The 13,441-nt window shown below is 38.2% G+C and overlaps 1 protein-coding gene across 5 annotated transcripts in view; it reads right to left on the minus strand.

Annotated features, from left to right (window-relative positions):
* The window catches only part of RGS3 (regulator of G protein signaling 3), a 173,240-nt gene that overhangs the window by 61,347 nt on the left and 98,452 nt on the right, over nucleotides 1–13,441 (minus strand). For 2 of the 5 annotated variants that reach the window (XM_036751253.1, XM_036751256.1), the window contains one exon: nucleotides 6,092–7,391. The exons of the other annotated variants lie outside the window; for them this stretch is intronic. In XM_036751253.1, the coding sequence (XP_036607148.1) occupies nucleotides 7,284–7,391 (108 nt within the window). In that variant the 3' untranslated portion in view covers nucleotides 6,092–7,283. Of the gene's footprint in view, nucleotides 1–6,091; nucleotides 7,392–13,441 lie in introns of those variants that run through there. 5 annotated transcript variants of the gene reach the window in all.

A 13,441-nucleotide genomic window follows, 5' to 3' on the forward strand; every position in this document is an offset into this window, starting at 1 on the left:
AGTCTAAACGATGGGTATTCTTTATCACTTAGTTTTTCCTGTGTGGAATACATAATCTCTAAATCTCACCTCCTCCGTGAAGTCTCCCTTGACCAAGCATTTGCCCCTTGTGTACTCACTTGCCTGAAATACACACACTCATACACACATCATCCACCTATGTATACAGGTCAGTCCCTAACCAAGAAATTAATTATATTCCAAAAGTTTGTCAGTCATTAGAAACTTGGAACATATTTTCCCACAAAAAATCAAGCTGCCTTATATCCCCACCACCCAACAGTTCAAATCCCTTCTACATCTTTATCTGTCCACCTTCACTCTAGTCTCTTAAAAAAAATATGACCTTTCTCCTTGTCAGGGCCAATGTATTTATTTGTATTTTGGGGCAGATCTTCTCCCCACCCTCCCATCTCCTCATACATGGATCCATGGATCATTTGCATTCTTTCTCATTTTTAATCTCTCCCTAACTACCAGCTTCTTCCTTACTACCAAAAAACACATGCCCAGATCTCTCTCATCCTTAAAAGTCCTTCCATCCAAATTTCTTCCATTACTAAACACCCAGAGTTAGCTATAGCCACTTCACCATCCACTTCTTAACCCCTGGCAAATCTGGGTCCCAACATCATCACTTAATTGAAACTATTCTTCCCAAGGTTATCAGAAGTCTCTGATGGCCTTTTCCTAGTCTTTATCCTTCTTGACTTCTATTCATTTTTTGGATATTATCCTAGACTGTGCTTTCTCCTGGCATACCTCCTACCTGTTTAACTATTCCTTTTTAAGACTTTTGCTGCTGAGTCATCATTCCCATTTCCCCAGGTATGGGTATCCCCCAAGGATCTGTCCTGACCTCTTTTTTCTGTATATTCTCTCCTTTGATGATCTCATCAGCTTCTGTGGGGTTTAATTACCATCTCCCAAACTTTTATCTCCAGTTCTAATCTATTTCTTGAAATCAAGCCCCATATCACCAACTTGCAATGGCCACCTAGATGTTTTGTCACCATCCCACATTCATGTTATCTGTAACAGAACTGATTATCGTATTTAAATCTGCTACTCCTCCAAACTTCCTTGTTTCTGTTAATGGTACACTATCCTCCCAATCACTCAGGTTTCATAACCTTGGAATGTGATCTTTGACTATTCCCTCAGCCTTACTCACCAAATCCAATGGGTTTGCCAAGTCTAATCAACTCTGTCTCAACATCCCTCAAATCTATCCCCTTACTCCATTCACAAGACCACCACCATACTTCAGACCTTCTGCCCCTCTCACTAAATTACTAGAATAGTCACCTAATTGGTCTTGTTTCTAGTCTCTCCTTCCTCCTTCTCATGGCTGTCAAAACAATATTCCTCAGGCACAGGTTTGGCTATGTTATTCCTCTAAGCCCCCAAACCTTCAGTGTCTCTATTGCTCCTGGGATACAACGGATTTTCCTATGTCATATAAGTCATCCCATCCCATCCCATCTCACCCCCAATCTAACTCCAGACTACCTTTCCACCTTCATTTCCTATCATTTCCTTTCACTCCAGCCAAACTTCCCATAGGCCACCCCTCATGTCTTCAAAGTACTTCTTTAGCTCTATCTTTTGGAATCTCTATTTTCCTTTGAGAATCCATTCAGGTGTCCCCTCTTCCCTGAAGTGTCCCTGATCCAACCTGGTAGTTGTTCGTGTTTTTTCCCCTCCTCAAATTTCTTTCTTTTCCCTTATCTGTGTACAACGTAATTTTCTAAAACACGCTTAATATGTTCCACCTTTATCAGTCGCATCCATATTTTATTTCTCTACTAAGCTGGAAGCTACTCAAGGACAAGGTCTGTTTATAATGTTTCATCTTTGCACCCTAACACTGAACACCTCTAGTATATACTTAATGTTTGCTGAATTAACTTAACATCTAATTTTACCCACAAAATGAATGACTTTGCTTTTCCTTGACACAAGCATCTAACACCATTAATTTATATCAGTCAGAATTGGGGTGGTCTGGAGGGAGACGGGTCACAAATGGAACAAAGAAGGAGAAAGATTTTCCTCAACAAGAGGCAGAAGAGATGAGGGAGAAGATATACATACATAATGTATATGCGTATATGAGAGAGAAATTAACACAAGAATTATTGAGCTGTGATTAGTGAAAGATGAAAAGGATTAGGGGGAGAAAGGAAGAACAGCATGCGCAGAGTGTCTTGAGAAGGAAGAAAGGCAATGGTAGAGAAGAGCCCTTGGATCAAAAGCTCTGAGTTGACTATTAGTGATAACATCAGTTCAGGATTGCTCAACTGTTGTCCAAAGGTTGTCATTAGAGGGAGATAGTGTGCAAATTATCTTTTATATATATGAAATGTATATAAATTCAAAAGTTTACAATCCAAGTTTCAATTTTATTTGATAATTGTTTTTGTTGATGGTTATTCAGGTCAGAATAATAAAAGAGAGAACTTTATTCAGTTATTCCCTGAGTACCACAAAATAAAACATCCTTGGGGGAAAATATGTTAAATGAAATCATATTGCAAATAGTTCCATAGGAACAACGCTCTAAAGGGGTGATAGGTCAAACAATGTTACAGTTGTGTTTAGTGATTACATAGTGGCATTTAGTAATACTGTATCAATAATTTCAGTTGTACATTGCTGGTCAGGGTAACCTGTTATGCGGGTATTGATGTACACATATAGGTTATGGATACACGTTGAGGATACAGAATTATTTGTGTAGTTTAGTCCCCGCCCACTGACAAATCTTGTACCAATGTCAACACTGGGATGTTATTTGTTGAGTTTTTTTAGGACGGTGTCAGAGAGCTTGAGTCTAGTCTATCCTCTAAGAGCCTTTATAGCACATATATAACTATGCTAAGAAATCTCAAATATTTGTTACTGATGCCCTTGATGAAGAAACTGAACCAAATTCTATCCTAGGGGAAGGGTCCCTAAATTTTTGTGGAAAAGAGCTAATTTTTCCCAAAGCCTCAAGGTCACTAGGTAAGCAGGGAATAGGAAGGAAATGCTTACAGAAATCTATAAGCAAATGGGAAGCTACCCAAAAATCATAGGGAAGGACTGCAGGGGTGGTTTTTGGCCATACCCCAACCCCAACAAAAGAAAGGCCTATAGGGAATCAAGAGGATGGAAAGGCTATAGCTAGTTCCTCAAACTATCCAGGTGACTCCTGCCCTGGATTTTACCAATTTAGGGGTTCTGGATCTGCAGGAATGTTTTAGGACTAGAACTTCCACTGAACACAGAAAAGTGATGGGAGAGGAACTAAGGACAGGGCTAGAGAAAAGAAGAGGTTTCTCTCTCTAAAAGTGCAAGGAAAGCAGCGAGACATCTGCAATTGAGGGCAGGATCAACAAGCTCTGCCTAGGATTATATTTCTAAACTAATCTGTAATTGATCCCAAATTCCACAAATTCATTCTTCTTCTCTATGCACTGAGATGGTAAAGGAGTGAAGCTGGGGCAGTCCAGAAGGAAGCTAAGTATGGCAGAACGAAAGGCCTTTAGATACTTCTAGCTCCTTACTTTCTGTCTGCAACCCTAGAGGAGGATGCCTGCAGCACTTAGTGCTTTTTAGGAAAACATTTCTGCTTCCTTAGATGATTAAATTGACATTTGCTTGGTCACTTAGCAATTCTTCTGAGAATTTTAGTGGTGACCATGCCTGACAAGAAATCTAAGCACAAAGAACGGGCAGAGCAGAGGACCTTCCATTGCACTGTGCAAGGCTCTACTTAAAAGGCTTCTTTATGAGATCTCTGCTAAGTGCCGTATACACATGAAAGTAAGAACCCATTTTTTTCTACTTCTAACGAACATCAGAATATCAGAACCCTGCCCATCTAGTCCAGGGCTTTCTTTCCTATAGAGAAACAGAGAGAAAGGTATGCTTGTCTTCTCTAACAGCAACCTCAAACATTCCAGTGTTTTTCAAGATCCCACTATGGAGCTGTCATCCACAAATTTCTTTCAACTTTTTTTTTTCAACTTTTTCAAAAGTTATTTTTATTTTGAACTTGTATTACTTCTTGGAATTAGGACTTCTAGATTAGTCTTTGTTTTATTTTTCCTAACTTCATTTATTTCAAACTTAAAGAGAGGTGTTTCCCTTCTTAAGTCCCAGCATCTAGTGAGTCTAGAAGTCTCCCCTCCATTTCCTTCATGGGCTCATAAAATACTTGTCAATTAATTAATTAATCAATCTGTTCTTTGTGATTGTCCTTTCAGAATAAAGTGTCCTAATTTATTTGCCACAAATGACATCCTTCATTTCTGCTGAAGAATCTTTTGTTTTTTAAGGTCCAGGCTTGTGATTTCATTGGCGTAGGGGTTTCCAGGTGGGCAAACTCACTTTGCTAAATGCAGATCAGCACCCACTCTGAAATTCCCAGCCTTTAGAGAGTTCTCTGAGGCACTGAGAAGATAAAGACTTCCTCAAGGTTCCAAAGCCAGTGTATGTCAGAGGCAGGACTGGAACCCAGGTCCTCTTCACTCCAAGATCCCTAGGCACTACTTCCTCTCCATCTATGTGCCATAAGGACTCTGATGGCAGGACTTTCTTTTAAAAAACACCCACAAAGACACAAACAAGTACAGGACATCATAAAATACAAATTAAATGTTCTCCCCATACCTAGATCAGAGCAAACACAGAACAACAAATAACCCAGTCAGAACTGTCTACACAGGAGGTAACACTGTGAAAGGCCTGGGATTTGGTCATACATGAAAACCTTGTAAAGATAAAGTGCTTATCAGAGTGCCATGGACTAAAAGGACTACTTTGTATTCAAACAGCACAAATTACCTTCTCGACAACAAATAGTTGTGTTCTCTTCATCTTAACTATTGGGATTTAAGACACCAAACTAAAAGGCCACTATGGAGCCTTTAAAGTGATTGATGGAGAAGAAAGGGGGTTGACTTTGTTATGATTATGAATTTTAAATGCAACCCATTTCGATAGATTACATATCATTTCTGGACACTTGCGATAGACTGAGATGATGAACAGCAAAGAATACTAGGTCATATTTCCTCCTCCATAGCAAATGAAGGAAGATTAATTGGTTCATTGATTTTTTGAGAGAGACAGTGATGGGTCCCTGTATCTCACCATAGTCAACATCAAGTAAGTTGAGGCTCTGATAGAAACAGATGCTTGGCCTTAACAACTAAACCCCTATTGGTCACCGAGCATGCAATAGTGGAATTAAGCAATGGATTTGGAGAAGACCCAAGTTCAAATCTAATCTCTGCTACTTCTTCCCCATTTGACTTTTGGGCAGTCACTTATACTCCCTGGTCCCCATGTACCTCATCTAACAAATAAGGAAGTCACACTAGAATTGCACTGGCCTCTAAGATGCCTTCCCACTCTTAATCTATGATTCTCTGATCCAACTGGCAGGGAATGAGGACACCAAATTTAGGGGTCCTGGAATATTTTCCCTTATTTCTCCCACTGACCAAGCCCTATGCTCATGAAGAATCCCCAGGACACCTCCACTGAGAAGGGAGGAGGAGACACGGTGAGGCAGCCTGCTCACTGCTTTCCCAGAAATGTAATTCTCCTGAGTCTCACTCACTCACTCCCTTTAATGTCATTTCTGGGCAGAATCAAATGAAATCAAAGGGCATCTTGCTGTCTGTGCAGATCCTTGGTAATACATCTTTAGAGGTTCCAGCTGTTCAACCTGTCATTCACCTGGGGCAGCTCAGCATTAACCCTGAATGGCTGGTCACTGGCTGAGCTGGCCTCACACTCTTCCCTGAGCCTATCGATCTACCTTGCCTCTGGCCCCAGCCCCCCAGATAAGAACAGAGCAAGATCCTAAGTACAATTCACTTTGCTCTTTCCCAGGGGGTCAATCTTTTCTCCATTGTGACTGGGGTTCCAATGGATATACCTGTTATACAAATTCATGTGGACGAAGCAGCCCGGAGTTTAAAAATAAATCAGGCAATAAGCTAAGTAGAATCCCACAAAGGAATGGAAAGCACAGCACCAGTGTTGTGCTGCATCATCCAGAGTGGACCAGGAATAATGTAACGGGATGACAAAATGACATGTGGGCAAATCACTTTATTTGATCTGACATTTAAGGCTTTATGACCCTAGTCAGAAGGTTTGTGTGCTTGAGTCCCTGAGACTCATTAAGATTTTCTCTCTGGCTTCCCTCCGAGATCGGGCCAGATAGTTCTGGTGAGATACAAACAATAACCAGCTCCCCCAGCTTTCATGACCATTTTGAATAAGATAAATGACAGCAGCAGCCAAGGTGGCAAGGGCCATTTTGGAAAAACATTCTTCCTAAAATATGGTAAGTCCTCCTCCAAACTCAAAGGTTAAAAGCTAAGGTCTGTAGCAGGGCATCTACACTATGTGGAGTGCTAAAGACAAGCCCACCTCTTAGTCCAACAGGAAGCAAAGAGCTCCCCTAATGTATCTCCTGACCTCAACCACTCTACAAATGCTGCATTTTGTTTTCCTCTCTACAATTCACTTTAAGCGCAATGGGATAACTTGGAGTTTATTGCTTCAAAAAACACCTTTAAGGCAGTGAGAAAAAATAACTTCCTGTTAAGGCCCGAGGATATATCATGCTTTCTTGGATATGAACACATTAAACCTGCTGGCTCAGTTCAGAGAACCTAAACGTGCTTGAATTACACAACTCAGTATATTTCCTACTCCCACAGCACTGACCATACTCTTTGGCAAAGTATGGAGTTTTCAAGGAAGAATCCAAACCTCTCTTGGGCCATCTGCTGTTTGCACTGATGGGAGCTGGGAGAGATATTTAATCTCTTCCCATTCAGAAACCCAGCTCCCCCATTTCTGAGCCTACAGTCTTCAATGATTACATCTTTTTTTCCATAAACCTAAGTCCAGGCCTTCTGAAGAGGGGAGGCTTCCTAGAAGCTAACTCTACTCTGGATTATAAAGCCCCTCTAGCCATTTCCTGCCCTTCCAAGGGAGAAGGAGGCATTACGGGGAATGAGGAAGGACAGATGGGGTTTTATTCATTTCTTCCTCATCAGGAAGAGCTCCACCAAGTCTCCTCTAAGTCTCCTCTGCTGTGGACAATCGGGTACCAATCCGCATACTCCCTTGGAGGCCCTCTCTTGGGACAGCCCTGCATGCCATCGAGGCCACCATCTTAGTCCTCCACATTGAGGTGAAGTTACTGTGAAATGGAGGATACCCAAGAAAAGGTCAAGTTGTTAGAAGCAGAGTCCTGCCCTTGGGTTTGATCATCCAATGAGAGTTTGTCCTGGTGATGTACAGCTTCTATGCTGAGTTTCACAGGTTGAGTTGGCTGGCGCTGCCTCCTGCTGGAAAGAGCTGTGAGGGTGGAGTTTCTGTGGAACCAGACAGAACTGGAATTAGCTTTCTGTCTACTTCAGCAAGTTCACTTCAACCCATCTGAATCTGCCTTTGTTGCTGAACTCTATTATCTACATATTTATAACTAGTCAAACTACTACGGAGCAAGCATCTGGGTAGTTAGATATTAGTTACCATTCTCTATTTTCCCTTCCCTATCTGCCACAGGGGAATGTCAAGATAGTAACTGCCTCATAGTCAGACTAACTCAGAGGAAAATGAAATCAAGTTCTAATATTCTGCATAGCTCAGTGTCCTGTTTTAACATCATGCAGCCTCAATTTCCCCACTCTTAGACGCTCAAGGACAGTGATGCAGTACAACAGGGAAAACATGGAGCTGTCCTTTTATTCCTGCTTAATATGACTCAGGCTTCACCACAAACGTCATCCCCCAAACCAATCTTCCTATAACGCCACTTTCAACATGCTCAAAAACTTTCAAAGACCCCCTGCTGCCTCTAAGAGCAAGCCCAAATTCTTTTACCTGTCATTCCAGGCTCAATAACCTAGTCACAACCCACCTTTCCAGTAATATCTATTTCCTAGTACTTCTGTGTACACATTTTCTATTTCAGCTAAATTGGATTTTGCCCAGTCATTGCCTCCTGTCATCCAGGCCATTTTCCCCTTCTTTCTGTCTGTCTAAATCCTGGCCTGTCCTTCCAGGTTCAGCTCATATTCTGCTTCCTCTTTGAGGCCATTTCTGATATTCATTATCCTTCCCAATGTATTTGATGCTTATGATACATAGCTTTATCTCATTAGTGATCTTTTCATGTTAACATGTCATCTCCCTAGATTGTAAAGTTCTCAAATGCAGAATCCAAGTTATATTTCTTTTGTAATTCCCACAACAGTATAACTGGAATAGTACCTTACGTAGTGTAAACACAATAAATACCTAGTGACTGTCTAAAACAACAATTCTTTTTCTATGCTCATGCTACCTTAGATGTTAAACTGCTGGAGGACAGGAAAGTTTTTGTGCAATGTGTTCCAGAGCAGCGATATCAAAGTCAAATAGAAAACAAGGGCCACTAGCCATATATAAGGAACCTCCCAGGCCACATGTTAACTTAGAAAACATACATGTTTATATATTTCATTTTTCATTAAAACATTAAAATCTGAAAAGAACTACACTTTAGTGTGATTCAGGCCACATTCAGGAGTGTGGCAGGCTACACATTTGACATCTCTGTTCTAGGGAATATTGACCAAAGCATCACGAACATATGGGAATTTTATAAAAGTTATGCTAAGAAGAAAAAGAAAAGTCATTTCCCTTTAAGAAGGTAAAAGAGTAAGTATATAGAGGTGTAAAAAGAAAGCTATGAAGAGAAGCAACTAAGGAACAGAAGAAAAAAACAACAAAAGAACAAAATTTACCCCAAACTATTAAGCAGACACAACTCCTTAACAAAGTACTAAGTAGGAACATGAGAAAAGGAATTAAGCCTCCTGAGGGAAGAGTCCCAGAGCTACCTAGTCCTGCCAACACTCTCTCCACCACAACCAGGAACCTCTGTTGCCATAACTGGGGCCCCCATATCACAGCAGCACAAAAGCTCATCCCAGCAAGGACACCCGATAGACAAAAGGAAACAAGCACAGCACAAGAACCTTGCACACAGCTCTCCTCTGGCCTTCCTCTCTTGCAGCCTCCCTAGATAACATGCTTGGCCATATCATCAAATCGATCATTTTTAAGCATTTCCAAGGATAACGCATTTTATTACCATCTGTTAAAACTCTGAGGCAGTTGACGCTAAACCTTTATGGAGACCCTGTTAGCCTGATTTTAGAGTTGTTGCTGGAATTGTAGATGTAGAAGGGCCCTCTGAGACCATCTAGTTCAATCTCTTCTTTTTACAGATGTTCACAATATGGAAAATTGTGACCAGAACCCAGAGCTCATGACACTGACCACACTGCTTTTTCCATCAACTTCACTGCTTCCTTTTGATTATGATTCTGTGACATCTCCCCCTTCCTACCTACCCACCCTTAGTTCAAATGTGTTAAATTGGTACACATGTAACTTTAAAGATAATTCAAAATCAGTCTTCCTAAGCAGGAATAAATCAGGAAGGTCATTTCTTCGTTGTAAAGTAGAAAGGTCTTTGTCTCCCATCCCAGCCTATATTTCTCTACTCCCCAAACTCTCTCCTTTGCTGGGGGAATCTGGAGAATAAATGCCTAGACATAACATCTTCAAATTAGTATAAATGGCTATGAGGTCGCTTCCAATCACATTTCTTATTTGGTCTGGCAGGGTTGGTATTTGGCAAAGAAACAGATAACAATATCAAGTTGAATAAAAAGGCACAATAGAGGGCTTCCTAAAGTCAGCAAAATACAAGTGGCCGGCTTAACACACCCAGGGGGCTTTCTCAAACTTAAATGCATTCAGAAGCTTCATTCAACTCCTTTTAGTAACCCAAAACACATCATTCAAAATCGGGAATTGAAGGTATATTAAAAATGGAAAAGACTCTCTGCCTGTTCTGAAGTCCATCAGGTCTAGCTAGAAAACACTGAAGCTGAATTTTATTAAAAACTATCTATTGACATAATCACATAACTTATTTATTTTTATTATTAATATGGCTAAATTTATAGTCTTCCTAATATTAAATCATCTCTGCATTCCTGGTTATCAATGCAATCTGGTCAAGGTGTATAATTTTTGTGACATGTTGTTTTAGTCTCTTTGGTAATATTTTATTGGAAATTGTCACATATATGTTCATTAGGGATATTAGTAGTTTTTTTCAGTTTTGACTCTCCCTGTTTTATGTATCAAGATGCATTTGTGTCATAAAGGAATTTGACATCTCTTTTTTTATAAACAGTGTATATAATATTGAAATTGTTTGATGTAAAATGTTTGATGTAATTGACTTATGAATTCATCTGGTCCTAGAGTTCTTTTCTTTAGAATTTCATTTGTGACTTGCTCAATTTTCTATTTCATGTACTGTTAATTTGTGCATTTTATACTTTTGAGAATTTTTATTACTTCACTCAGCTGTTGGTGTTATTAGCATATACTTGGGCAAAATAGTTTCTAATAGCTTTTATTTCTTCATTTGTTGTGAATTCTCCTTTTTCATTTTTGATACTGGTAATTTGGTTTTCTTCTATTTAATTAAATTAGCTAATGATTTATCAATTTTATTGTTTTTTAACTCCTAGTTTTATCTGTGAATTCATTTTTTTGTTTTTAATTTCGTTAATCTCTCCTCTGATTTTTAGGATTTCTATTCTGAGGATTTTTTAATTTATTAGTTTTCTAACATTTTAAGTTACATTCCCAATTCATTGACCTGTTCTTTCTCTTAATATTTTATTATTATATATTGTATTATGTTATATACCATACAAATATTATTATATTCTTAATATAAAAGGTGAGATATATACATTTTTTCTTCTTCTTCCCCAAAGTTTCTGTACATTCTCTCACTGACTTCATTATTTTTAATAAAATTGTTTCTATGATTAGTTCTTTAACTCATTCTTTAATATTAAGTTATTTAGTCTCTAATTAAATTTTAATTGTTTCTTCAGTGGCCCTTTATTTAATATAATTTTTATTGCATCATGGTCAGTAAGATATTTCTACTTTTCCACATTTGTAAGGTTTTTATGTCCAAACATACCAATTTTTGAAAAGGTGCCACACATAGCTAAGAATATATATGTATACTTTTTTTCTGAGGTCTATTGAATATAATTTTTCTAAAATTTTATTTAAGCCCTTAAATTCTTTCTTGTTTACTTTTGATTAGATTTTTGTTGGGCTAATAGGGATATAGCTAGGTCCTTCATTATTATAATTTTACTGTTTCTCCTTATAATTAAATTTTTCCTTCAGTATTTAGAAGCTATGTTATTTGGAACACATATGCTAAGATTGAAATCAATTCCTGTTATCATATTGTCTATATTATCTTCCCAAAAAATGTCATTTTCCTCTGTATTTCTTTTAACTAAGTTTATTTTTGCTATTGCCTTGTCTCAAAACATAAATGCTACCTCTGCTTTTTCGTGTTCAGCTGAGGCATAATAGATTTTGATCCCATCTCTTATTTTAACTCTGTGTGAGTCTTTATGTTTCAAGTATACTTCTTGTAAATGGCCTATCATTGGATTTTGGATCTGCTGTGATAGTCAACTGTTTATTTCCTTCTATCTTATTCTCTTATACTTTATTCTTCTCTGTACTACTCAGTTTTTGTTTATTTCAAGTTGCTACTCCTTTTTTTTTTAACCTTCTCTTCACTGTCTCCTCTCTAAGCTTAGGTTTGACTTATCTCTTCCTGAATCTTTCTTCCCTCTTCTACTCTTCTTTTACCTCTTTTTGTTCCTATTTGTGTCCCTGTAGCACTATTGAGCAACATATTTCTAAACTAAACTTTGTGGGTGTATCCTGCCCTCTTTTGACCTGTTTATATGAAAGCAAAGTTCAAGTGATGCCTGTTCCCCCGATTCCTTCCATGTTCACATATAGTTCTATTTGTGCAATTCATTATGTATTATGTGTTAATAAGTTCCTCCATCTCTTTTCCCATTTTTTTCTACTATATCCTTCATGTCTCATTTTTATAGCATCTTCAAAACAGAACAAAAATATTTATAGATCTTCCGACTCAATTGACCACCTCTGTGATCCCTTGTAACATTAAGATTCATGAAAGAACCAATTTAAAATCCCCCCTAAATCAGAATGTAAATAGTTCATTCTTATAAAGTCCTTCCTGATTATTCACTTGTATTTTTTTATTTTTGTTTTTCTCTTAACTCCTGTATTTGTACTTCAATGTGTTCCTTTTCAGCTCCAATTTTTTCATCATGAATAATTGAAAGTCCTCTATTTCACTATTTTTTTTCCTTGTAGATCTATTTCATTGGGTAAATTATTCTTGTAGACTTCTGTCTTTTTGCCTTTTGCTTTCTAGAAGGGTAGTCTCACTCCATGTTCTCTGTTCCTTTACAGGCATAGCTACAAAATCTTGTGTGATCTTGACTCTGGTTCTTTAATATTTGAATTCTTTCTCTCTGGCTGCTTGCAATACTTTTTCTTTTGTCTGGAAGTTCTGGATTTGGGCAATGAGATTCCCAGGAGTTTTCATTTTGGTGTTTCTTTTAGGAGATAATTAGTGATTTCTTTCTATTTTTACATATTATTCTATTATGCTTGTCAATTTTCTTTAATGATTTCTTGAAATATGATATCCATGGAGTTTTTTGGTCATAGTAGTCCTACAATTCTTAAGTAATTTGTCCTTGATCTGTTTTCTAGGTCAGTTGTATTTTATATGAAATGTCTAACATTTTCCTCTATTTTCTCATTCTTTTGACTCTGTTTTAAGAATTCTTGTCTCTTGGAATCGTTTATTTCTATTTGTTCAATTCTGATTTTCAGGGAGCTTGTTACCAAAATAAGGTTCTGTACCTCTTCTGTTAAGCTGTTGATCCTTTTTCTAAGTCATTCCTCCATACCTCATTTCTTTTATATTTTTTAACTCTCAAATCATTTCTTCAAAGAGTTCTAATTTTTCTTGCAGGCAAGATTGTGTTTTCTTTTTCTTTGAGGTTTTAATTATAGGTGTTTTGGAATTATTCTCTTCTGGGTTTGTCTCTGGCATCATAAAAGTCACTTATGAATTTTTTCTTTGCTCATTTTGGTTGTTGAGGCCTCAGGAATTTAGTTCTACATCTCCCCAACTGTGAGGATCAAATCAAGCTGAAGATCTCTCCTTTGCCCAGGGGTCTTTCTTTAGGCCAAACTCTCCCTTTCTTCAGGGTAGGATTTCAACCCGTGTCTTTTCCTTTACGAGGATATCAAAGTTCTCCTCTCCTGTGACCAGCCTTAGTTGATGCCCTTTAGATGAGGAGAGAGAGGAAGGAGAGGCCTTTTCTTTAATCCTCAGTTAAATCCAAGGTTGCCCTCCTCTGGTGGAATAACCTAGTTCAGGCCTTTTTCATGAGGGGAAGGGAAAGGGAGTAGGGACATT

Source organism: Trichosurus vulpecula, chromosome 3 (assembly GCF_011100635.1).
Source record: "Trichosurus vulpecula isolate mTriVul1 chromosome 3, mTriVul1.pri, whole genome shotgun sequence".
Classification (NCBI taxonomy): domain Eukaryota; kingdom Metazoa; phylum Chordata; class Mammalia; order Diprotodontia; family Phalangeridae; genus Trichosurus; species Trichosurus vulpecula.